The 26,080-nt window shown below is 54.2% G+C and overlaps 1 protein-coding gene across 4 annotated transcripts in view; it reads right to left on the bottom strand.

The window, feature by feature from the left end:
- SRC (SRC proto-oncogene, non-receptor tyrosine kinase) overlaps nucleotides 1-26,080 on the bottom strand; it is a 51,143-nt gene that overhangs the window by 5,813 nt on the left and 19,250 nt on the right. For 2 of the 4 annotated variants that reach the window (XM_029916619.1, XM_029916618.1), the window contains exons 2-10: nucleotides 14,954-15,121; nucleotides 13,826-14,083; nucleotides 12,113-12,212; nucleotides 11,245-11,262; nucleotides 5,762-5,794; nucleotides 4,816-4,914; nucleotides 4,543-4,646; nucleotides 2,621-2,770; nucleotides 1,065-1,220 (exon numbers count right to left, since the gene is read on the bottom strand). In XM_029916619.1, the coding sequence (XP_029772479.1) occupies nucleotides 1,065-1,220; nucleotides 2,621-2,770; nucleotides 4,543-4,646; nucleotides 4,816-4,914; nucleotides 5,762-5,794; nucleotides 11,245-11,262; nucleotides 12,113-12,212; nucleotides 13,826-14,075 (910 nt within the window). In that variant the 5' untranslated portion in view covers nucleotides 14,076-14,083; nucleotides 14,954-15,121. The remainder of the gene's footprint in view (nucleotides 1-1,064; nucleotides 1,221-2,620; nucleotides 2,771-4,542; nucleotides 4,647-4,815; nucleotides 4,915-5,761; nucleotides 5,795-11,244; nucleotides 11,263-12,112; nucleotides 12,213-13,825; nucleotides 14,084-14,953; nucleotides 15,122-26,080) is intronic. The other 2 variants (XM_029916620.1, XM_029916621.1) reach the window with 2 other exon arrangements.

Below are 26,080 nucleotides of genomic sequence, written 5' to 3'. Positions count from 1 at the left end.
TTGCTGAGGGGCCCGGGTCCCTTCCTTAGAGTCTCTGGGCCCCCGTCTGAGGGCTGGGACCCAGGCCTCTCTCCGGGGGCCCTCCCAGCCCAGATCTGGGGATCTGCACCTGGCACTCCGTGATCTACCCCGACAGCCACTGCTCATTACCACGCACCCAGCCAGGACTGAGGTTGGCAGCCACCAGGGCAGCCGATGCCGGGGATTTCTCCAGGCTTTGCTCAGGTGCTCCTTTTGCGTCTGTGCTTGGGAACTGGCTTCTCATCCCTCGCCCCTGTCCCCAGCCCAGCACCTCCCTTTTCCTGCCTTGGCCTGAACTCCAGCCAGCAGGCCTTTGCCCCCGCAGGGCCTCCCACCCAGGAAGGCTCTCTGCTCTCCCCTGAAGGGAGAACGGTGGAGCTGGAGACTCCAGGAGGACATGGCGGCGTCCATGACAGCTCACGGGGACTCCCGGCCCACAGCTGTCGTATCTGCATCACACCAACCGCCTTGATTCCTCCGCGTCTGCAGAATGCGGCCCGGGTTTTGTCATGGCTGCACGGTGTTTGTTTTCAAGGACAGTTCTGCTGTTCCTTCAGGGGTAGATGGGTTAGACGGGAGACTGGGAACAGGCCCGGAACATGCCAGATTTTGCACTTCCAAGCCCTCCCTGTGCGCGTTGAGGCTTCTCTCCCCGCAGCTGGGCGCTAAGGTGTGGATGCCTGCTGGGCTGGCATTCTCGCACACCCCACGGGTGGTTGCCATCAGCCCCTCCCTCACTCTACCCTGAGGGAGACCGAGGCTCTGTGTGAAGCCACCTGGCCCAGACCGCACAGTGAGCCTTCGGGCATCATCTTGGCAACAAAGCGCCAGGGTCTGCAGAGGTGTGTGTGGCGAGGGGGGCTCCCCATTGAAAACAGAGCCCGCTGTTCGGCAGGGGCATCTGTGACTCATGGAGGTAAAAGGTAGGGCAGGGGGGCTTGAGCTGCCCCATGGGATGGACATCTGCCTGGTCCTCAAGTAAGGACACCAGAGCCCCCACAAGGGACGAGGATCTCCTCTGGGGGGCAGGGGCGAGGCCTTACCCATCCACACCTCTCCGAAGCAGCCCTGGCCCAGCTTGACCTCCAGCCGCAGGGACTCCCGGGGGATCTCCCAGGCGTCCTTGGCCAGGCCCTGAGTCTGCGGCTTGGACGTGGGGCACACGGTGGTGAGGCGGTGGCAGAGGCCGTCGGCATGTTCTGGAGACAGAGTCAGGGAGGCAGGGTTCAGCGGGGTGTCTGCCCTGGGGCCTCCCTGTCCCGGGGGGGGTGTGTGTAGACATGCACATGGTACATATGCACATGGGCTTCGGGGACACACAGGGTGCCCTCAAGGCCAGGCATCCACACCTGTGTGTCACACACCCGCATCCCACACAGCCCTGCACTGCCTCACACATCTGCTCGCCGAGTTATTCACTCACTCATTCATCAGACTTTAAAGGGTGGCCACCTAGGTGAGTCCCAAGGACACAGTGGGGGAGAAGTGCAGGGGAATCCTGCCCTCAGGGAGCTCACAGTGCAGGGAGAGCCCAAAGCCTTTAGTCACCTCCCAGGACCAAGAGCGGGGCAGAGGAGAACATGTGCAACAGCAGTTGGGCTGGATGCAGTCCTGGAAGGCTTCTCAGAGGATGTGGTGCCTGAGCTTGGATCTGCAGGAGAGTGAGCCATGGACTAGGGACCACTTTGCATGTGCAAAGGCCCTGAGAGAGGGAGAAGTCTCGGGGTATAGGAACTAAAAGGAGGCCAGCTGGGCTCCAGGGGAAGGAGTGGGGAAAGGGGCCCCAGGTGAGGCAGGCAGGCCAGCAAGGTTTAGAGCAGCCAAGGCCTCAGCGACCACGTGTGGATCTTTACCCTGAGATTGGAAGGTAATCTCTGAGCATTTTAATGTGGGGAACGGTGTTCAGAATGAACCCTACACTGGTGGCCAAGGGGACCAAGGGTGTCGGGAGGCCCAGCTGACAGAGAAGGAGGTGGCACAGGATGGATGGGGAGTTGCTGGCCCTCTCACAACACGCAACCCTGCACACAGATGCCACGGCCAAGGCCGCATGCACACAGGCACCCACAGACCAGCCCCCACGAGTAGGCACAGACCCCAGTGCCCCTGGGAAATCCCTGAAGTATCCGGATCTCACACACACGCGCCCACACCCACGACCTGAGCCCCTGTGTGTACCGGAGCCCTTGCCCTCGCTCCCTCCGCCTGCTGCTCTCTCTCCCTCTGCTGCAGCCGGTCTAGCCGCCCCCTCCTCTCCCAGTAACCGGTTCAGACCGGTCCTAGGGCTGCAGAGACAAATGACACCAGCCTAAGCCCCCTCCCTTCCCAGCTCCCCTCCAGGCAGCCGCCCTCCTCCCCAGCCCACTGCAGAGAAGGAGAAAGAGGAGGGTGGGCACGGTGGGGGAAGGGGACAGGGAGCAAAGAGGAGGAAGAAGAGGGGGGTGGAGGAGGGGAGGGAGAAAGAAGAAAGGAAGCAGGGGCAAGAGGAAGGAGGAGAGAGGGGAGTAAGACCCCACACTCTCAGGATGACAGAGGCCCCAGCTCCTCGTTGGCCCCAAAGCCCCAGGGGTCCTGGGGGAGGGCCGCGCCCCGCCCTCACTGGAGTAGTAGGCCACCAGCTGCTGCAGACTGTTGAACTGGGTGCGGGACGTGATGTAGAAGCCGCCGCTGTCCAGCTTGCGGATCTTGTAGTGCTTCACATTGAGGCCCTTGGCGTTGTCGAAGTCGGACACGGAGAGGCAGTAGGCGCCTGCAAGGCAGGGTCAGAGTGGAGCTGTGACCCCTACACCCAGCACACCCCGCCCCCAGGCCACGGGGCTGAGTGCAGTTCTGTGTCCACCCAACACAGAAGACAGGGAGGCCAGAGCCGCAGCCCCAGCCGCGGGCACGGCCAGGTCCCGTCTGCCCTGGCTCTGAGCACCTGACCCCTGGGCAGCCACCAAGGCAGGGCCCAGTGAGCAAAGGAGCACCTGATCAGAGAACCTCGCCATGCCCCCTTGACTCTGGCACAACCTCCCAGGCCTGAGTGTTTATCCCAGCTGTGTGACCTGGACAGACAAGTAAGCCACTTGCCCTCGCTGGGCCTCAGGCTCTTCCTCCGCACAATGGGGCTACTCCCAGGGATACTGGGAAGATTGGAGACCACGCATAAGAGGGCCTGGCCCATAGTAGGTGCTCAGTGAATGTTTGCTAGGAGCCTGGAATGGCCCTCGTGGCCCTGGCTTAACTGCTTCCCCTCTCGCAAGAGCACTGCCTGTGCCCCATACCTTCCTGACGTCTCCACGTGCAGGCAGGAGCGGGTGGTTGGGTATGGTGGCAGCAGTCATGGGCAGGAGGCCCTGTGCTGGGTGTGGCCTACGGGCTGTCTAGGCTAAGATGGGCCAGCCGGGGTGGCCTCCTCCCTGCCTCTCTTGAGCCTGGAAAAGCTTTTGGCTGGAAAAAGTTCCTCCTGCCTAATAGGCCTGGCTAGGAGCCTTTGTTAACCTGAGACCAAGAGAGGCCTGGGGTGGAGGATCCAGCAGCCAGAGAACCCCAGCCCCCACAGCCCCTGGGCCCTCTAGATAGTCATCAGTGGGGGCTACGATCTCCAGTGTCAAGAAGGGGGAAACGAGACCCAGAGAGGGAAAGCCGCTGGCCTCCGGTCACCCAGCAAGTCAGGCACAAAGGACTGTACCCAGGCCTCTAAAGCCTGCACCGGGCAAGCATGACTAACAGATGGCCCAGGCCATATACATGTGGGAGCCAATGGCCTGAGCTGGAAGCCAGCCCCGACCACATGTGCACACATGCAGGCATGGCCATGCCCAGTGGCCTCCTGCTCACACAGCGACACTGTCCCCAGGCCCTCCAGGTCCCCCTGGCCCAAAGGCAAGCCTACATCTATCCACTCCCATCCAGCAAGACCCAGACAACTCCAGCGGTATGGGCACACACACGGCGGGACCCACACGTGGCGTGCACGGCCACACGACTGCCATAAATGCATACACGTGACACAGATGCTCTGCTTCCGTTCTCCCGCTGAGCCCCAGTCCCACAGGACGTGGCCCAGCTTCGTTTCCATGGGGATGAGTTGCCTGCATCCCACTGGCCAAGGGGCTAGAGAGAAAGGGGGTGTGGTCTGTGTTCTCTGGCTGGGGGAGGGACAGAAGAGAACCAGGGGCCTGGACTGCTGGGGAAGGGCAGCTCTAGAAGCCCCTGGAGACAGAGAAGAGGGGCCTGCTTCATCAGCAACCACCCTGGGAACAGGTTTTCTACTGTGTGACCCTCAGGCCTCCTGACAGCCTGTGTCCATACCTCATCTGAGGAAACTGAGGCCAGAAAGGCTAGATGTCATCTTTTGCTGCACCTCTGGCCACCCCAGATAACTCAGTGTTCCTCAAATGTACCTCCCTGCCTTTGATCTTACCACTTTCTGGAGGGCTCTTCCAACTCCACTCCAAGTACCAAACTCTTATTCATTCTACAATACCCAGCTCAAACAACGCACAAGTCCCCCTTGGCCAGCAGGAGTGCTCCTACCTTTTGTGGTCTCACTCTCTCGCACTAGGAAGGTCCCTCTTGGGTTTTCCGCATTGAGCAGTAATCGTTCTGACTCCCGTCTGGTGATCTTGCCAAAGTACCACCTGGGACAGGAGCAAGGAGGGTGGGGTCAGTGACCCAGGTGTCTGTCCACCCAGAGTGCCTCTCTCTAGGATGCAGCTCGGGCCCTTGGCAGCCCGACCACCCGCTCCAGCCGGGGAGAGAAGCTCCCAACCAGTTCCCAACAGGTGGGACACCAGAGCCCATACTCACTCCTCGGCCTGGATTGAGTCGGAGGGCGCCACGTAGTTGCTGGGGATGTAGCCCGTCTGTCCTGTGCTGAGCGAGTGTGCCAGCCACCAGTCACCCTCTCTAAGGAGAGGGAAGGAGCAAAAGACAAGGAGCCATCAGTGGTGGCACCAACGCTGTAGTCCTCACAGGTGCTGTGCTGCGGTCCCCAAGGCCAAGTGAGGCACCGGCAGCCATGGGATCAGCCTAAGTTTCTGTGCTGCCAGGCCAAGCGGGCCTGGAATTCTCTCTCCCTGGCCCAGATGCCTCTTTGCCCAAGCTGACTCAGACGCACTTTGTCCAGGACTATGACAGGACTGACCTTAGTCAGCCTGAGGCCCAAATTCACGGGGGCAGAGTCCTGAGATAGGAAGTAATCTGCTTCCCTTCATATAGACAAAGCTGTCTCCAGATGTCAGGAGCTGTCTCGGGAGCGAGGGAGGGAGCTCCCTGTCTTTGGGGAGCAAGCGAGTTGCACCAGGAGAGATGATTCCTGCCTCAGATTGATGCCAGATCAGACCATCAAAGCCATCCCAAAGCCCTGAAGTTTGGAAGCTGGTGAGACCAGGGTGGAGGTAGGGGGTGGCCCCCTTTGGGGGCTTGGTGACAATCCAGGCGCTACCCCTGCAAATTAGAGCAATGCTTGCTTTTGTCAAATATCACTGGTCATACCTAAGGGGCTCCTTGGCTGAAAACTACAGGTCTCCTCTTGCAGCCTACCCATCTATAGGGGAAACTGAGGCCAGAGGGGGCTGGGACTTGCCCAGAGTCACACAGAGTCACATCAGAGGGGCTGAGGTGGCAGAGCCCCAGTGCCCAGGGCACTTCTACACTCGCTGCCCACGAGGAGGAGATGGGGACAGGGACACAGGAGCTCCCTGCACGGTCGGGTCCCCTGGGCCTGAGTGGGAGTGGGGAGGGGGCGAAGTACCTTTGCAGCCATCTGAATGTGAACCAGGTCTGGCTGGAGCGGGGGTCCAGAGACACAGAGGAGAGAGGAGAAAGCGAGAGCCCAACAGGAAAGAAGAGGCAGAGATGGGGGTGGTGAGAGAGAGAGGCAGAAAGAGCGAGGAAGAGAGCAGGAGAGCAGGCGGTGCGGGGGTCCAGGGACAAGGCGGGGCAGCCACAGAGGCCTCACATCCAAAGCAACCAAAGGAGATGGGGATGGGTCCGGGGAGTCAGGGGAGGCCAGAAGGAAAGGCTGCCTGAGAAATAGGGTCCAGCCCCCTTCCAATCCCACCATGCAGAGGGAAAGACTGGCCAGAGAAGCAAAGGCCTCTGCCCAAGGTCACACAGCCAGGCCCAGGCTCCTGACTCCCAGACCAGAAGGAACCTTCCCCTACAGGCTATGGTGGGGCTCGAGAGCTTGCTGAACTTCTCTCTCACCAAGGCTGCCTTTGGACCTCACCATGACCATGACTGTCAGAAGACACACAGCAAGCAGGATGGGCTCCCTCTTCCTCATTGCCAGGGTCCAGAGAAAAAGGCCTTGCTCACAATTGCATAGTATGAACCTGAACCCAGATCGCTGGCTTCTGCTTTTTCCAAGCTGCCTCTGACCCATATTCATCAGCCCATTTTTAAGATAGAGAAGTTGAGGTAAAGAAAAGGCAGGCTGCGAGAGCTCTCCAAAGACTGGTCAGAATACAGGTGAGCACCCGGACCTGGGGGCTCAGTGGGGGGAGGGGGTTGAGGCTGACCCAGAGAGGGTACAGGGCCCTCTCTAGACAGCAAAGGGAGTATGACTGGGGCTGTGGGGGCCAACTCGGCCATGCAGTTGTGGCATGGACACTCAGGCAGAGGCACAAGCTCTCATGGTGGTCTCGGCTAGAGGGAGGGCTCTGGAGGAAGGGGGCAAGGAAAGCCCTCGGAAGCCTGGGGCCACCATCCATCTCCCTGTTGTGCTAACACCCAGGGGTGTCCACATCTGTCCGTCCCATTTGATCCTCAAGGCCACCCTGTAGGGAAGGCAGGCTTCAGCCCCTAGATGAGGAAACTGTGCCTCAGAGAGGTCAAGGGAGCAGCCCAAGGCCACACAAGGCCCAGGCTGGAGTAACCTAGCACTTCCTTTGTAGGGAAACTGAGGCATAGAGATGGGCAGAGACTTTCCCAAAGCTGCAAAGCAAGAACTCAAGGCACAGGGAACAGCTGAGACCTTCCAGTCAAGCCTTCATTTCACCAATAGGAAAATAAGGTACAGAGGGGCAGTTATTTGCCAAAAGACACACAGCAAATCAACTGCAGGGCAAGGCTGAGAACCAGGACACAGAAGGTCCTCCTGGACCCCTGCAGCCTCCCCAGGCCACTTCTGAGGCTCTGGGGCCCTCGGGAAAACCAGGGGAAGATAGAGAAGGAGGCAGCAGGCCGGGGGCCAGGGAACTGGGCCAAGGTCTAGGTCAGAGGCTACAAAATGAGACAGATTGATGAAGTCAAAGTCTGCAAACTGGCCAGCCTATAGGGAGCCCCTATCCATGCAGAGTAGAAGGCTGGCAAAGAGCATGTGCCCAGAGGCCAGCCCGGCAGTGACCCAGAATCAAGGCGGGGGTTCAGCCTTGCTGACATTACCCAGACTTTAGCCAGCAGACCCGCCCCCCAGCTCCCTGACATCAGCCCCTATGTGAGTTCGGGGGTTTCAAGTCCAGGTTTGGGGTTTTAGTTCACAAAGCAGGGATGAGGGGCACCGCAATCTCACAATGGACCCAAGGTCCGACTCTGACCTGGTCACAGCTTGAGAGGCATCTCAGAGCTGGAGCTCCGGAGTCAGACCCCTCTGGGCACCATCTGGCTCACCACTTGCAGGCTAAGTGACCTTGGCCTTGCATCCGTTTCCTCATCTGTAGGATGGGGATACTCATGCCTTCACCCAGGGATGTAAAATACCAGCACAGGTATTTTACACATGATACAGGCTCAATGTGCATGAGCTGTTAGTATCTTGATTTGGCTTAAAAAGGAAAAACAATTAAATCTGCATCTCTGTGGCAGCCCTCCCCACAATCCAAAATGTTTTTAAAAACCAAAGCAGCTAAACAAATAACATAAAATAAAAACAAAAACCAAAGCAGCTCTGTCTCCATCTTCAGTAAGAATTTGCTGTGTGACTTTGGGCAAGCACCCTGTCTTCCCTGAGTCTTAATTTCCTCATATAAACAAACAAATAATAAATAAAAATTTCCTCATCTGTTACAGTCACAGAATCTCCCTGCAGGCCAAGTGTATAAAACAGTCAGCAACAAGCCCGGCTTAGGGTCAACTGGGATCATTACCGTGACCGTCATCCAGGCCGCCCTGTGAAATGGAGATGCCAAGCCCTACCTCCCTGCCTCAGTGGTCTGGGAGGCTCAAACCTGCCTTGGGGAGCCAAGGGCGGGAGCTGGTCCCCCATGAGGGTCCCCACATCTTCTCAGGTGGGCACAGTCAGCAGGGACACCAACCTACGCCCAGACCTGGAAGTCATCTATCAGGCTGAGCCGATTTACTACGTCCAGCACCTCCCCTGGGAGCCTGGTCCTCATCAGGACAGGAAGGGAAGGGGGAATTACACACATTCTCTGCCCCAGCCCTCATCTTCCCACATGTGGCCAGAGGAAAAGCACTGGACCAGGAGTCCTCCAGCTACAATTCCACATCCCAACCGCTATTCACTAGCTGTGTGACCTCAGACAACTGACCTCACCTCTCTGAGCCTCGGGACCCTCTTCTTGGGACCCTAAGCCTTGAGCCGGCCAAGGCAGCATGTGATCAGGAGTATAGCAGCCTCAACCTGGGAGGTTATTCTGGTTTGGGCACTTGCATTTCACTCACTAGGGTCATCGAGACTGGCCAGAAAAGCACTTTGGGTCTGCAGATAAGCCAGGGTGCCCTGAGGCCTGGGCACATGCTCCGCGGGGCAGGGTGAGGCCAGGCAGGCAGTGTGAGGAGCGCAAAAAGGTGTCCCCCGCCCCGTGGCACAAAGTGGAACTGCAATGTCCGGAGTGAGGGGCAGGCATCCGTGCCTGCTGGAGGGCTCCGCCAGAGAAGCTGCTGGAACCTGGCTGCGAGGAAGGGGTAGCTCTGGGGACAACCCAGAGTCAGACTCAGAAGGGCCCTGACTCCTAGAGACTCAGACCCCAGGACTGGCTGAGGGCTTGGGAGAGTCACACCTCAGAGCCCACTGCGCTTCCGCAGACCCAGGGCCACACAACACACAGGATTCTGGGACCCTGGGGCCATGTGACCTGAAGATCGCCAGGCCCTGCTGCTGTGAGGACCCCGACCCAGCGACCCTGGCCAAGCCCTGTCAGGAGCCGGGCTTGCCCTGAAGCTCTGCCCTTCCCTGGCACCCAGGCCAGCCCCAGGCCGGCCCCAGGAAGTCCCTCACTCTTATAGGGCCCAGGATTGGGGGGTGCGGGGGAGAGTGAACAATCATAGGCACTAAGTGATAATGGGGGAAGGACATGCAAGGTCGTCCCCAGGGTGGCTAGGAGACCTGAACACCTCACATTTAGGTGGTCCATCTGTCATTAAGCTCCCCACCCCCTTGTCCCTCCCCTTCCTCTGGTACCAGCCCCCAACTCCATCACCACCCGACTTCTCAGGCAAAGGGGTGGCCGAGCGTCACGATGGGGGAAGGGTTCCTGGTGCCCCACATCCAGCCAAGGCACCTCACTGCTCTCCAAGGGCTTCCCATGGACAGGCCTGGCCCAACACCCCCTGCCCATCCTGGAAGGCAGGAAGAAGGGAGGGGAGGGGCCGGACAAAGGAAAGGGCGAGGGCCGCCCTCTGGCTTTAGGTGAAAGAGGCAGAACCAAAGTTTCCAGAGCCTTCCCTGCCACCACACCTTGGCTCAGGCTGCGGCCCAGCCTGAGGTGCCCTTCCCATCACTGTTGGAGATTCTCCAGGGTGCTTCCAAGCCACCAACCTGATGCGTCCTCCCCTGCACGGGCCCTTCCCTCCTCCTGGCTCGCGCGCACCTCTATGGAATCCTGCAACTGCCGTGGGTAGGAAGGCCTGCCGCCCGCCCCCCGCCCCAGCTCTGCCACCGCTGGCTGTGTGACCTGGGGCATGTCACTCCACCTCTCAGGGCCTCAGTTTCCTCACGTACAAAATAAAGCAAAGAGAGTCTCTACTTCCTGGGGCTGCGGTGACGTGTCAATAAAACAATGCCACCTAAAGCGCTCCTGCAAGACCAAGCCTGCACACTGAGCACAGTGGACGGTCAGCCTGCTGCAACATCAGCAAGGCACCCCGCCAGGTGACGGGGGCACCCGCACAGGCGGCAGACCTGAGAGCAGGTCGGGTCTGGGGAGGCAGCGGCCAAGGGCTGAAAGGACTCGGACACGCAAGGACTGGGAAGGGGGGACAGCCCCCTCCACCCCCAGGGAGAGTGACTCGGGGAGGGGAGAGAGCCGCTGCCCAAGTTCGGATCCCGGCTTTGCTGCCTGGAAGCTGTGTGACCTTGGACAAGAGCCTTCACATCCCTGAGCCTCAGTTTCCTCATCTGCAAAATAGAGACAGCCCCTCTCCCGTCACTGTAGCCCTGGCAGGATCGCACTGAGGAGTAAATACAAGGACCTGGCACAGCACCTGGCCCCTCTTGTCCCTGGTGCCTCACAGAGAAGGCAGGCCTGAGTTGGGTCTTGAAGGATGAATAGGAGTTTGCCAGGTGGAGACGGGAGAAAGGGGTTTCAGGCGGAGGGGACGGCATGCACAGGGGTAGGGAGGCACAACAGGCAGGACGCCCCTGGAGATGGTGATGTCCCACCTCCTGAGCCAGGCCTTTGAGGCCGCTCAGGGACCAATTCTACTCTATCTTCCGGCACCTTCTTGCCTTCCCACAAGCCCCCTCCAGCCCAGCCCCCTCCCGCCCTCCGCCCCTCTGAGAGGGCCTGCCTTCACCTCTTCCGCCTGCTACATAGTATCGCTGTTCTTCCTTGGAAGACCTGCCTGAACCTTCCAGTCCCTGTGGCCACCACCAGAGGGGAGCATACCGCAGAGACCAAATGCCTGAGCGGACCCTGGTCCTGCCCTCCTCCGCCTGTCCCTGGGCTGGACTGGAGTTGCCCCCACCCCCTACTGGCTCCAGGAAGGCCCTTTCTCCACCCAGGCCTCACCAGGTGCAGCCGGCACTCAGTGTGGGCCAATGGGTCAGGATGGAGCGCTGCAGGTTAGCAAGAAGGTGGATGGAGAGGAGGCATGATGATGAGTGAGAGCGGGAGGGTAGGACCCTCCCCCTCTCAGCCCAGGGTTAAGGTCAGGACCTGGCCACACTGGCTGGGGGTAGGGCATACGCTAAGGAAGCTGGGTAGGGGCAGCCAAGGGAGCCAGAGACCACAGGCAGGGACGTGCAAAGGAAGCACATGCAGACGCAGCCCCACGTCCTCAAGCAGCCACGCACCCCCCACCCAGCCCGCCACCTGCACAGTGAGTACACACCTGACATCCACCTTCCTCCTAAGGGCCAGCGAGAGAGAAGCAGAGAGAGGGAGAGCTGAGAGAGGGCTGGAGGGGGCAAGCAGAGCCAGGAGTGGGGGGGTTTGCCGAGGATGGGAGGGTATAGCAGGCCCTGCTGAGGGCAGGAGTGCAGCAGGTGCTGAGCTCTGCCCCGCCCTTGAAGCTCCCCACACCTCACCCCTGGGCATATAGCCCAGAGCCTGCACCTAGCCCTTGGTGTGCTCCTGACAGGGAAGGAAGGGCAGGAAAGAGAAAAGGCCCCCCCACCTCATGGTTAGAACCCCTCCTACCCCTCACTAGTTCATTTCCCACCTGCTCCTGCTCCACTGCCCACAGGGCCCCAGAGCCAGCTAGGCCCTAGGATGCGCCGCTCCACGGCTGGTGTCTCTGGAGGTGAACCAGACGTCCACACCCCATCCCCCACCCCACCCCCCGTTTCATCCCATGCCCAGTCATAAGCCCCTCACACAGAGTACCCAGTATGGGTCCCCCGCCTCTCCCAGTTTGGGCCCCTCCCCCTGCAGCTAGACATTCTGGCTCAGCCGGCTGCCCCAGACCCTCCAGCCCCAGGTCCCTAAAGAGGGCACCCTGTTTTCTGCAGTTTTGGGACCTGCCCTGACCACGTGCCCCTCTGGGAGGAGTTACTGAGCCCAGATCCCTTCCCTGGGAGCCCTTCCAGGGCCCTGAGCACCACGGCCTGTCTCGTCTCCCACAACCCAGTTTCCTGGACCTCAGCTGGCCTGGACACCAGCCTTGCCTGCTGCCCATTGCACTGTCCCTGGCTCTGGGGTGCTCAGAAGTGGGCCCAGGGATGGGGCCCCAAGGGGTGACGGGGAAGGAGGTCACTCACGTGTTGTTGACAATCTGGAGCCGCTCCCCTTTCTTGAAGGACAGGTCGGTCTCTGTCCGAGACTCATAGTCATAGAGGGCCACAAAGGTGGTCACTCCACCTGCCAGAGCGGGGGTCATGTCAGAACAGCCAGGGCCACTGCCCGACAGGGCGGGTGAACAGGAGGGCCCTGAGAGGGATGGAGGCGGGTTTCTTACAGCAGTCACAGCCCAGCGCAGAGACGTGGTCACCTTTAGCAGGAGTGGGCCCGCAGCGTGTCCACGGCGTGTGTGTCTGGGAGCCCCTGTGAGGGCCTGTGAGAGGCCTGTGCGTCTCTCCACCTATGAACGTGCCCGCCGGGCTCTGGGGGGTCCTGAGTGCTTGCTTCTGTCCAGTGCCCGACCTCCCTGCAGCCCAGAGGCCCTCAGTAGCAGGCATCGTTGTGTTGTTCCCAGAGCCTGGCACACAGTAGGTGCTCAGGAAGCAACCGTGGGTGAATGAACCGGTGAATGAAGGACACCGCACCTGGCTGGGTGGCCCAGCTTCCTCGCTGTGTGATTCTCGGTGCTTCTATGTGTCTGGGGAGACCTCGGCTCCAGGTAGTGTCCCCTCAAAGGGGTCCTCTCTGTCCCCCGTTTTAACCACAACCTTCACCCCGCACATCCCCCAGGAGCCCCCGCCTGCCCTCTTTGCTCCTTCCCAGCGGCAGCACCTTCTAACACCCTCCCCGGTTGACACACCTCGCTCCGTTCTTCTCCCCCATAGGGGTTTGTCCCTTCTGCATACTGTTGTGTCCCCAGCACCAGAAAAGTCCAGCACACAGAAGGGACACCACGAACAAAGGGGTGCTTTTGCAGGTCTGTCTCACTTGGGCATGCATCTAAGGCATCCATGAGTGTCCCTGCAGGTCTGTGCATCTGTAAGCCTGTGGGTATCCATGAGGGTGTTCCTAGCCAAGCACGTGTGTGTGTGTGTGTGTGTGTGTGTGTGTGTGTGTATGTCCTATGAGGGGCTTTTGACTGTACGTGTGTGTGTCTTAATCTGGGATGCTGAGGTTACTTGTGTATGTGTGTTTCTACTTGTGTGCATCTGTGTTAGGTAGGTGTCTGTGCATGTCCGCGTGCCCCTAAGTGTGTCTCTATGTGCAGGGCATCTTCAAGTATCTCTGATGGTGTCTCCAGCTCAGCTTGGTTAAGTGTCTGCACAGATATCTTGGAATGAGTTGCTGACTGTGTGTGGCTCTGAGGGTGTTGAGGTCAGAATTCAAGTGTTTATGTGAAAGCTGCCATACCCCCTATAGGCCAGCAGAGGGCGCAGGGGTGCATCTCTGCCTTGGGCTGGGCAGGGCAGGGCGCCTGCGGACCAGAGTTCCCTTTCTCCCTCCTAACCTGCCTTGTGCCCTCTGCTCCCCAAGGCCTCCTGTTCTGACTGGTCTCTGGGCTGACCAGAGCCAAAAACAAAGCCTCAGACTGGCCCCTCTACTGCCCTGAGCAAACAGCCCCCTGGGTCCCTGGGCCTGAGTCCCCACCTACGGTCAGTCCCGCATCTCTAGACCCCTTTACACTCTGCATTGGATTCACCCTCAGAGGCAATGAGATGTGCACCACACTTTCCAGTTTATAAAACTTTTTCCTACCCACATCCTCCAGGAAACTCCCAACAGTCCCCAAACCCAAGAAACCCACAGCCTCTGTCCCTTCCCCCTCAGGCACCTACACTCCCAGGCCCACTGACCTGCCAGGGGCCCCGCTCTCTGCGGGGAGGTGACTGTGTCTGAGGAGTTGAAGCCCCCGAACAGCTTGGGCTCAGCCGCTGCGGAGGGGAAGGCCGTGCTGGGGCCCCGGTGGCCATCAGCGGAGGCTGGCTTGCTGGGTGTCTGAGAGGTGGGGAAGGCACCCCCCCCACCACTGTGGGTGTTCTCAGAGGGCTCCAGGCTGCGGCGCCGTTGGCTGGCATCCTTGGGCTTGCTCTTGTTGCTGCCCATGGTCCTGGCTGGAGATGAGAAAGCACCTGGCGGTGAGGGACGCTGGGGGCAGGCAGGGATGCTAGGCCAGGGCCCTTTTGATAGCATTTACCCTCACCCATTCTACAGACGAGGAAACTGAGGCCCAAATTAGGGTACTAGCGTCTTTGGGTTAAGTTGGACTTTCAGAGCCTCAGTTTCTAAATCTGTAAAATGGGAATAATGACGGAACCCATACCCAGCTTCCTTGGCACAGGGCCAAACACAGAAGACATGACTCATAATCAGAAGCTCTAGCCTCCCCCACCTTCCCCCGAGTCAGTTTCTGTCTGTCATGGGCAGGGACAGTATCTGAGTCATGTCTATATCCCAGGCAAGCAGCACATAGAAGAGGGCTCGCTAAGAGTTTGCTGACCAAATACATGACTGACTGAAATTGTCTAACACCAAGGGGGAAGGGGCTAGGATATGCAACCAAGACAGCAATATAGCAGGAGGCTGAAAGGAGAGATGTCTGGGATCTCACACCTAGCCACAGGGCCTTTGCACATGCTGTTCCCTCTGCCTGGATGCTCTTCCCTGACCACTTTACCAGAATAACTCAGGCCTCCTTCAGTCCTCAACTTAAAAGTCATCCCCTTGGGAAATTTTCCCCAAATCCTTTCTGGCCTAAGTCCTCCTGGCTTTTTGTACCTCTCTTTGATAATATGTGGTCCAGAAAAGAAACAAGTTGAAAACTTCCCAGTGATGCCCACAGCCCTGCCACCCTCTTTTGCCTCCCACCTCCCAACACACAGACCCTGGCTGGCCTCAGCTCCCAGTGAGCCTGCTCTTCCCACCGGCGTGGCCACGCCTCCCTCCTCCCTCACCTTGGCAGCCTCGATGGGTCGTCACCTCACCTGGCGGAAGGCAGGGGCTGTCCCAGAGGACCTGGGAAGCAGCCTGAGGTCTCAGCACGAACACCAGGCGTGGAGTCAGGGGTCCGGGACTAGAGGCTCGGCTCTGCTTCTCCCCACTATGTGACCCTAGACAACTCACTTCCCTTCTTGGGGCCTTAACGTCTTCATCTGCAAAACAGGGATAAAGCAGACTCTCAGGACAGTCGTGAGGGCACGGTTCGAAAGAGAAATCACCATGGCTCTGACTCTTGGGTCACAATTGATCAGGCTCTGACTGAAAGTTCAGTGCTAAGAGCTTCCCAGACTGGAACTATCCTCCAGCCTTCCCCAAGCAGTGTACGAGCATGAGCAGGGCAGGCTACGGCATGGCGGTGAAGGGTGGGCTCTGGAGCCAGACTCCCCAGGCTCAGATCCCACTTCTGCCCCTCGTCAGCTGTGTGGCCTCGGGCAAGTGACTTAACTTCTCTGTGCCCTGTTTCTTCAGCTGGAAGTGAAGGGGTCGTCCAGACCCATGGTAACTGAATGAGACAAGTAGGCTCCCGCCCCAGCGGCTTATTGATACTGTGGGATCTGCCCAGGGAAGGCTGAAGGCCGCGGAATCAGTCCAGGGTTTCCTGTGGGAGCCCACGGATGGGGAGAAGTGCTCTGGACTGGCTGAGGCCTCAGGTGGCACGACTGGCCCTGAGCAGGTCCAGCCTCGCAAGGTCTCTTCTTCACTTGGCCAGTTCTCGCACCCCCTGGGCCTCAGGCTGAGTGGCTACAGGAGGTGGGTGCGGCCTACATGCTCCCGGGGGACCATCCAGCTCAGAGAATGGGGGCTGGGGAGGCCCTGAGGAGACTCAACAGCCCAAGGGATCACCAGGGCCTCCTGAGGGACAGGCCAACAGGCCTGGGGACAGAGAAGACCAATTTCTATGGCAACCCAGTCCATTGCGGTCACATCAGCCCTCATAGAGCTGGTGTCCCGTGGGCCCTAGTGACCCAGTTCCCCGCAGCCCCAGGCTTGCTGGAGGCCCGGCCCCGCCCACTGCACTCCCGCCCCAGTGGCTCCCTGATCCAGCATTCCCAGCGCTGCGCTAGTCCACAGAGGGGCACAGAGGGCACTGGCCAGGCCTGGTGTCAGAGGACATTTGTTTGTGGGACTTTCAGAGGAAATAAAAATTATAAAAATACATCTTTTAAATATAATTTTTCAAATTTTTTAAGTGGAGAACTTTCTAGGAGCCTGGACTTTCTTCAGAATGAACTAAATGGTGAAGGGTGAGCCCCCTGTCCCTGGAGGTAATCAAGGCCAAGAGAAAGAGTAATTGGTCAATGTGCTGTGGAGAAAGAGGGAGAGGCAGGCCCTGACCAGGGCCAGCACTCTCCCGGCACCAAGAAAATGCACGTGTCCTCTTGGGAGGGTGCGAGGGGAGACAAAGGTAGCTCCTGGTCCCAATCTCTCACAGTGACCAAGACTACTTCTACTGGGGCATCAGAAAAAGAAGACCCAGCTAAGATGGCCTGGCCTCCGCTTTCAATGTTGGTTTGTGGAGTTTCTGTTCTGTTTGTTCTGTTGGTCTTTGTGGTTAAATCTGATTATACAAGTAACACGTGTTTGTGGGGAGGCGGGTGGGCGGAGGTTAAGAGCCAGAGGACTAGAGGGTTTGAATCCGGGCCCTCCCATCTCAGCAGGGGACCCGGGCCTCAGTTTCGTCCTCTGTCGGTCGGGGATGACAACAGTGCCCACACGACAGGGCTACTGAGAGTCAGCGAGGACGGCACGCTGCCAGTCCCGCCGCTAGAAGACAATCCCCTGGGCATGACACCGGATGTCCCTCGGGCATCCTGGGAATGTACGGCCGCACACAGAACTGGGACCCCCCCAGTGCCCGCGTCTAAGCTCCCTGCGGGCAGGACTGGCTCATACCCGTCTCCAGCTCCCCGGTGGCCAGGACAGGCCTGGTACCTACTAACTGTTCTGGAAATATTTGCAGAATAGACAAAAGACCAAATGGGCATAGACACGGTTTGCATCCTGCTTTGTTCCTGTAATGTCATGTTGTGGAGACCAAGTTTCATTTCCTGGATATTCAAAAACTCCCAGGGCCTGGGCCTTACCCTTATCCTCATGATAATCTAGGAGGTAGATACTAATAGTTTCCCTATTTTACTGATGAGGAAACTAGGCACAGAAAGGTTGAGGAATTTGTCTGAGGTCACACAGGGAGGGGGAGAGGGGACCGGGAACCACACTGGACAGGCAGGAAGCAGGGGCTTGCTCATGGGGTCTGCGGGGGGAACTCGTGGCCCTACCTCCCTGCCCTCGGGACCTCTCTCACGTGGAATAGCCAGATGCCCTTGGCAGATAGGGCCTGAGCAGATAAGGCAGCCCCCCCCCCCCCCGGAGAAAGCCAGGGGGCTCTGGCTTCCACAAAGCAGAATGTGCGCAAGGAAGGACAGGCACATCTAGGGTGGGGTCTAGTCCCCTGCAGGGCTGCTCCCACGCTGTGTGACCTCGGGAGACAGTGCCCTCCCAGACCCCAGGCTCCTTTCCTGAGGCAGGACCCTGTCTCAGGGCCTTTTGGTTCTGGGGCCCAAAGGCCAAGTCACCGTGAGGTGCCCATTTGCGAGGTGCCAACCCCACATCTCTTCCGCCACTTGCACACTCTGAGATACAGACAGACCCTTGTGGCGCCAAGGGGAAGTGGCGAGGCCTCCGGACTGGGGGTGCCTGAGGTTCCCAGAGGAAGGAGGCCCCTTTCCTCCCAGGGAGCCGCTCCTCACCCCAGCCTCCCCGACCACAGCCTACAGGCCAAGGGCTTGCTCACGGGAGGGAGCGAGAAGCAGGCCTACAGTGCTCGCCTCTCACCACCCTGGCTCTTCATGCCCCAGGAGCCCCGGGGCCGACTTGGCATCTCCTGGCAAGGCCCCAGCCCCGTGTCACAGGGCACTGTCTCAGCACTGGCCTCCCACGTCCCCAAATTGTCCCCAAACGTGTCCCTCCCCCAACCCTGTCTCCATTCCCTTGGCCTGGCGCCTGCCTGGGCCTGGATGCAGGAGTTCAGCCCGTGGTGCACCCTCCTCCCTGCATCCAGAGGCATCCCTGCCCACCGCACAGACAGCAGGGGACTCCTCTGCTGAGCACGCTCCGCAGAAAACCGGACATGAGCCACGTGCTCGCAAGAGAGGGGCTGCATAAATGAAGGTCTATTCCTCGAGTGGACGGCCGCGCAGCTAATCAAGCAGAACGAGAGCTCAGTGGGGCCCAGAAGGTGAAGACAGGAAGCGGCCAGCGCGCGGTGTCCTCCAGGCCTCTCAGGACCTCAGTTCCCTGAGCTGGAAAACGAAGTCGCAGAGGCTACCTGACTCGTGGGCTTCGTGGGAAGACTGAACGGGCGAGTGCGCTCCACCCGCACAGAGCACCCGTGTGCATGATGACTTCTGTAAGGAGACTAGCATGTGCGTGTGTAAGTGCGTCTACGAGAGCACGTGCTGTAGAGAAAGTTCTGGAAGGATTCCAAATTCTTCACAGCACTTCCTTCCAAAGGCGTGGGATGGGGAGAGGAAAATCCCTTTCTTACTGTACGTATGTGCTGTATCACTTGACATTTAGAAATTGCTTTATCAAGAACTGCTTTTTAAGGGGACTTAAAAAAACGAAACACCGACATCCCATCACTCCCCTCTGGATGAAGCCTAATCCCCACTTCCGGGCCCCCAGGCCCTGCACAGTTGCCCTCTCCCATGGCCCCTTTGCTGAAGGGCACCACAGTCTCCCTCCTCATCCCTCCCTGGGCACACAGACGCTTACAACATCCAGAAGAGTCTGGGGAACAAACTGTCATCTGGCCACGGCAGACCTGTCCTTCATTCCCTGCTCTGAAGAGCGTCACCTCCACCTACTCTATGGGCAAAAGGAGGCCAGCAGCTTAGGAGTTGAGACTGAGGAATGCAGTCAGGCCTGGGTTCAAATCCTGCCTTGAGTACTTACGAGCTAAATCTTGGGCCTCTCAGTTTCTTTAAAATGGGGATGGGGCACTTGGGTGGCTCAGTTGGTTAAGCGTCCAGCTTCGGCTCAGGTCATGATCTCATGGTTCACAGGTTCGAGCCCCGCATCGGGCTCTGTGCTGACAGCTAGCTCAGAGCCTGGAGCCTGCTTCCAATTCTGTGTGTCCCTCTCTCTCTGACCCTCCCCTGCTCGCACTGTCTCTCTCTCTCTCTCAAAAATAAATAAAACATTAAAAAAAAATTTTTAATAATAAAATTAAATGGGGATAATAATAAGCCTAACATCTGAGCATTAAAGAGAGCCCATGTGCCAGGCACAGAATGAGTACCCAGCAAACAGCACCCCATGTCATTTGCTATCCTTATTATCATGGTGGGGCTAAGAGGAACGTTGCAAGGAGACAAGAGCTTAGGTGGCTAGGCCTTGAATGCCACACAGAGAGCTGAGAACTTTGCGGGCAGTGGATACTCCATTGTCCTGAAAGCACAATGACATAGGGACTAGAACTGTGCCCGCTTGACAGACAGAACCAAGGTTCAGAGAAGCCAAGCCGTGCCCGAGGCCACACAGCAAGTGAGGCTACAGGGCTCGGGGCTCACGGTCCAGGAGAGTGGCATCCAAGTGCACGTCTGGTGGGCCACCCTCCATGCTGGCGGCCCCCACCTCCCCCAGGTGCCCCCGCCATGCCACCATCTCCGTCGCCCGGACACAGGGGTCGGAGGCCAACCTCTGATATCATCGTCCATAACTCTGGTCCCTCCAGGAAAACAGAAGCATCACAAAAATATAAGCCTGGAGCCAGAGCGCCAGGTTCAGATGCCGTCTTGCCAATTCCTGGTCATGCAGCCTCAGGGGGGCCTCAGTCTACCCCTTCTCAAAAATGGGAATCCGCATCATTGGTCCCACATAACTGGCTTTGTTGTGAGGAAACAGGAGGTACTATGTACACAGTGCCTAGCAGACAGGAAGCGCTCAATAAATATCCTCTACCATCTCCATTCCTCTGGAAAACCTTTTTATATCCTTGCTGTCTTTTGTAATCACTCCTACAATGAGGCAAAGGCTTCCCGGGTTCCTACTGTGTGCCAAGCCCTGTGCGTGGCCCGAGAGGGACTGTCTGGCGGAGTTCATTACGAGCCCAGGCCTAAAAAAGCCACTTCACAGGGACAGAGTCCAGGAAAGACAAGCGTGTCCACGAGTTAACCTTGCTCTGAGCTCCTTGCCAATCCAACGAGCTGAGGACAAGACATGGAAGTGATGAGAGGGAACTGGGAAAGAGAAGACAAGTATCATCGCTTGCAGATGTCATCCGCGTAGATCTGGGAAATCCAAGAGGGTCTGCAGCCAAACCACTGCACACAAAGCAAATTAAGTGGAAGGAAATTAAAAGCTAATCCCTCCAAATCCACAATGTATCTATATACCAACAGCAATCAGAAAATAGAATCGGGGTGCCTGGGTGGCTCGGTTGGTTAGGCATCTAACTCCTGATCTCCGCTCAGGTCACGAACTCACAGTTCGTGAGATCGAGCTCTGTGTCCGTTTCTGTGCTGCCAGCATGGAGCCTGCTTGGGATTCTCTCTCTCTCTCTCTCTCTCTGCTTTTCCCCTCTTCACATGCTCTCGCTCTCACTCTCTCTCTCTCTCAAAATAAATAAATAAACTTAAAAAAATAAAAGAAAGAAAATCAAAGGGCACCTGGGTGGCTCAGTTGGTTGAGCATCTGACTCTTGATCTCACCTCAGGTCTTGATCTCACAAATCAAGCCCTGCATTGGACTCTGTGATAGGTATGGAGCCTCTCTCTCTCTCTGTCCCTCTCTCTCTATGCCCCTCTCCCATTTGCACTCTCTCTCTCTCTTTCTGAAATTTAGAAAAAAGAAAGAAAATCAAAGAAAGGTTAGCATTATGAAAATATCAATTCTTCCTAAATAATCTAAAAATTGAATGTGATCCCAATAAAAACCCCAACAGGATTTTTTTTTAATCCAGGCATGTCAAGTTTAAAGTTATAAGAGGAAGTAAATATTTCTGAGTAGCCAGAAAAATCCTAAAAAGAAGAGTAATGAGAGGGAAATTGCCCAATCAGATAGTGAAAATTACTATAAAGTCAGAATAATTAAAACTGTGTGATATCAGCACAAAAAAAAATCAATGGAACAGAATAGAGGGTCCAAAAATTGCCCCCAAACATACAGGGATTTAACACATAATGGAAGTGGCATTTGACGCCAGTGTAAAAAAAAGGTAGATTACTTTTAAGATAGAGCTGAGATCAATGACCTGACATCAGGAAACATATTAAAGTTAGATTTTGAACCTACTCCTATGCCTATAAATTCCAGATCAATCAGATTTAAACCACACAAAAATAAAACCATAAATCTCTAAAACAAGGAGCAAAAAATAAATTTCCTAATCTCAGAACAAGAAAAACATTTCTTAACATGGCACAAAACCTAAAAGTCATTTTTATGTTTATTTATTTATTTTGAAAGAAAGAGAGACAATACAAGTGAGAAACGGGCGGAGAAAGAGGGAGAGAGAGAGAATTCCAAGCAGGTTCTGCACCACGGACACAGAGCTTGATACGGGGCTGTACTCACAAATCGTGAGATCATGACCTGAGCCAAGATCAAGAGTCGACCGCTCAACTGACTGAGCCACTCAGGTGCCCCAATCCTACAAGTCATTTTTAAAATGATAAACCTGGGGCACCTGGGTGGCTCAGTTGGTTGAGTGACCAATTTCGGCTCGGGTCATAATCTCGCAGTTCGCAGGTTCGGGCCCCATGTCAGGCTCTGTGCTGACAGCTCACAGCCTGGAGCCTGCTTCAGATTCTGTCTCCCTCTCTCTCTGCCCCTCCCCCATTCATGCTCTGTCTCTATCTCTCAATAATAAATAAATATTAAAAAAATTAAAATGATAAATCTATCAGGACACCAGGGTGGCTCAGTAGGTTAAGTGTCCAACTTCAGCTCAGGTCAGGACCTCACAGCTCATGGGTTTGAGCCTATGTTGGGCTCTGTGCTGACAGCTCAGAGCCTGGAGCCTGCTTGGGATTTGGTGTCTCCCTCTTTCTCTCTGCCTTTCCCCTGCTCGTTTGTGCATTCACTCGTTCTCTCTCTCTCTCTCTCTCTCTAAAGTAAGCATTAAAAAATGATAAGTCTATCCACATTAAAATCTAAAATGTCTGCATGGCTCAATAAATATCATAAACAAAAGGCAAATAAAAAACTAAGAAAAATATTTGTAACTCATATGATAGACAAGGGTTTTTCCTTAATATATAATGAGCTCCCACAAAATACGAAAAATAACCACAGACAGTTTACAGCAAGCCAAATAGCTCTTCAACACATGGCAAGATGCTCAACCTCATTTATAAGAGAAATGCAAATTGGGGGCGCCTGGGGGGCTCAGTCGGTTAAGCATTGGACTCCTGATTTCAACTCAAGTCATAACCTCATGGCTTGTGGGTTTGAGCCACGTGTCAGGCTCCACACTGTCAGAGCAGAGCCTGCCTGGGATTCTCTGTCTCCCTCTCTCTCTGCTCCTTTTTCTATCTCTCAAAATAAACAAATAACAGTTTTCAAAAAGATTAGTGCAAATTAAAACTAGGCAAGTTCCACAACCACAGCAGACAGAATACACACTCTTCTCGAGAGCACAGAACAGTCTCTGGAACAGACCATATTCTAAGCCATAAAATAAGGGCAGAAGGAGTGAAATCATACAAACTGCACTTCCATTCACAATGGAATGAATTAAGAAATCAGTAACAGAAATTACAAATATATAAAAATTAATCCATTCCTCAGTAACCAATGAGTCAAAGAAATCATCAAAACAATAGAAAATAATTTGAGGTGAAGAAAGATGAAGACACAACTTATCAAAATGTATGAGATGCAATACAGTAGAACTTGAAGGGAGATTTATAAATGTAAATATCTATATTAAAAAAGAAAGAGGGGCGCCTGGGTGGCTTAGTCGGTTAAGCGTCCGGCTTCAGCTCAGGTCATGATCTCACGGTTTGTGGGTTCGAGCCCCGCATCGAGCTCTGTGCTGACAGCTAGCTCAGAGCCTGGAGCCTGCTTCAGATTCTGTGTCTCCCCCTCTCTCTGATCCTCCCCTGCTTGTGCTGTGTCTCTCTGTCTCTCAAAAATAAATAAAAAACAGGGGGAAAATGTTGTTAAAGAAGAAAGAAAAAATAAATACAAAACAGGAAAGGGATGCCTGGGTGGCTCAGTCAATTGAGAATCCAATTCTTGATTTTGGCTCAGGTCATGATCCCAGGGTCATGGGATCAAGCCCACATCAGCATGGAACCTCCCTAAGATTCTCTCTCTGTCTCTGCTTCTGTCTCTGTCTCTCTCTCCCCATCCATCTCTCCCCATCTCTCTCTCCTTCTGCCCCTCTCTCCTACTCATGCATTCTTGCTCTCTCAAATTAAAAAAACAAAAAAGGAAAGATCTCGAACCAATAACTTAACCTTCCACCTTAACACAATAGAAAAGAAAAGCAAATGAACCCTAAAGCAAATAAAAGAAAGGAAATAAAGATTAGGGCAGAAATTAATGACATCAAAAATAAACACAACAGAGAAAATAACAAAACCAAAAGTTGGTTCTTTGAAAAGATCAACAAAATTGATGCTAGACTAAACAAGAAAATCAGAGAGAAGACTCAAAGTACTAAAAACAGGAATGAAAGAGAGGACAATGCTACAAACCTTATAGAAATAAGCAAGGTTCTAAGGGAAAGCTATGAATAGGGCTGTTGTAACAAATAACATAACTTGGAAGAAATGGATAAACTCCTTAAAAAAAACAAAAACTAAGAAGTAGAAAATTGGAATACAACTAAAACAAGAGAAAAGAGATTAAATTAATAATTTAAAAACTTCTCATAAATACAGGGCCAGACCCAGATGGCTTCACTGGTGAATTCTACCAAACGTCTAAAGAAGAATTAATACCAAGTCTTCACCAGGAATACCACCCAACTCATTCTATGACGCCAGTGTTACCCTAATACCGAAACCAAAGACATCATTAAGAAACGAAAAAGGAGAAAACTACAGACTGCTATCTCTTATGAATGGAAGATGTAAAAATCTCTAATAAAATACTAGCAAATTGGATTCAACAACATATAAAAAGAATTATATGTTATGACCAAGTAAGATTCACTCCAAGAATATGACGTTGGTTTAACTTACTGAAAATCGACTAATGTAATACACCATACCACTAGAATAAAAGACAAAACCCACAAATAACCTCAATAGCCACAGAAAAGGCATCTGACAAAATCCAATACCCTTTCATGATAAAAACACTCAACAAATTCCATGGAAGGGAATCTGATAAAGGGTACCTACGAAAAATTCATATCCAACATCATACTTAATGGTGCTGAGTTCTGATCTATAAAAAGATCAGGAATAAGATAAGGATGGCCACTCTCACAGCTTCTCCTGAACATTGTACTGAAAGTTCCAGCAGGGCAATTGAAAAGAAGATGAAATAAAAGGCATCCAGATTGGAAAGGAAAAAGTAAATCTCTCCCCGTTTGCAGATGATATGATCTTGTATACAGAAATTCCTAAGGATTCCACTAAAAAATTATTTGAATTAATAAACAAGTTCACCAAGGTTGCAAGGTACAAAATCAATATGTAAAAAATAAATTATATTTCCATATACTAATGAATAGTCCAAAAATAAAATGAAGAAAACAATTTACAATATCAAAAGCAACCTTAGGAATAAGAGTAGTCAAAGAAGTGCAAAATTTATACTCTAAAGACTTCAAAAATTGTTGAAAGAAATTAAAATCTAAATCAATGGAAAAACATCCCATGTTCATGGATTAGAAGACTAAACATTGCTAAAATGGCAATATTCTCCAAATTGATCTACAGACTCAACATAATCCCTATCAAAATCCATCTATCTTCTGTGCAAAAATTGACAAACTGAACCTAAAGTTCATATGGAGAGCCAAGGGACCCAGAATAGCCAAAATGATTTTGAAAAAGAAAAACAAAGCTTGAAGGCTCACGCGTCTCAACGTCAGGACTTGCGGAAAAGCTCCAGTACTCAACACACAATGGGGCACTGCGCTGGCTTAGTCAGTACAGCGTGGGACTCTCCATCTCAGGGCGGTGAGTTCAAGACCCAAGTTGGAGGCAGAGATTCCTTTAAAATCATTGTTGCTTTAAAAGACAACATGGTCCTGGCATGAGGATAGACACATACGTCAATGGGACTGAACTGAGGGGCAGAAACAAACCCTCACATTTACAGTCAAGTGAGTTTTGACAAGCATGCCGACACCACACAATGGAGAGAAAACAGTCTTTTCAACAAATGGTATAGGAAAAATTGGATAGGCCACGTGCAAAAAAAGGAAGCTGGATCCCTTCCTCAGACCCAACACTAAAAATCAATTCAACATGGATTACGAGGGGCACCTGGGTGGCTCAGCTGGTTAAGCATCAGACTTCAGCTCAGGTCATTAGCTCACGGTTCATGGGTTTGAGCCCCATGTCGGGCTCTGTGCTGCTGCTTCCGACTGTGTGTCTCCCTTTCTCTTTTCCCCTCCCCTACTCGTCTCTCTCTCTCTCAAAAATAAATAAACATTTAAAAATTTTTTAATAAAAAGCATTAAAATTAAAAATGGATTGTGAACCTAAATATGCAAGATCACGCTGAAAAAATTCTTATAAGAAAATGTAGGAATAAATTTTATGACCATGGTTTCTTATCTATGACACTCAGGGCACAAGCAACAAAAGAAAAAATGGATAAACAGGACATCATCAAAATTAAAAACCTTTGTGTCCAAAGGACACCATCAAGGAGATAAAAAGAATTCACAGAATGGGGAAAAAAAATGTTTGCAAGCCATATAAATGATATCTGTATCTAGAATATATAAAGTACTTCTACAACTCAACAACAAAAAGACAAACAAGCCAATTAAAAAATGGGCAAAGGATTTGGATGGACAGTTCTCCAAAGAAGACCTACAAATGGCCCATAACTGCATGAAAAGATGCTCAACATCATTAATCATTAAGGAGATGCAAATCAAAACCATAATGAGCCACCACTTCACACCCATTAGG

This window comes from Suricata suricatta, chromosome 12 (assembly GCF_006229205.1).
Source record: "Suricata suricatta isolate VVHF042 chromosome 12, meerkat_22Aug2017_6uvM2_HiC, whole genome shotgun sequence".
Classification (NCBI taxonomy): Eukaryota; Metazoa; Chordata; class Mammalia; order Carnivora; family Herpestidae; genus Suricata; species Suricata suricatta.
The sequence above is the reverse complement of the archived record's forward strand: the minus strand, read 5'-3'. Positions and strand labels throughout refer to the sequence as shown.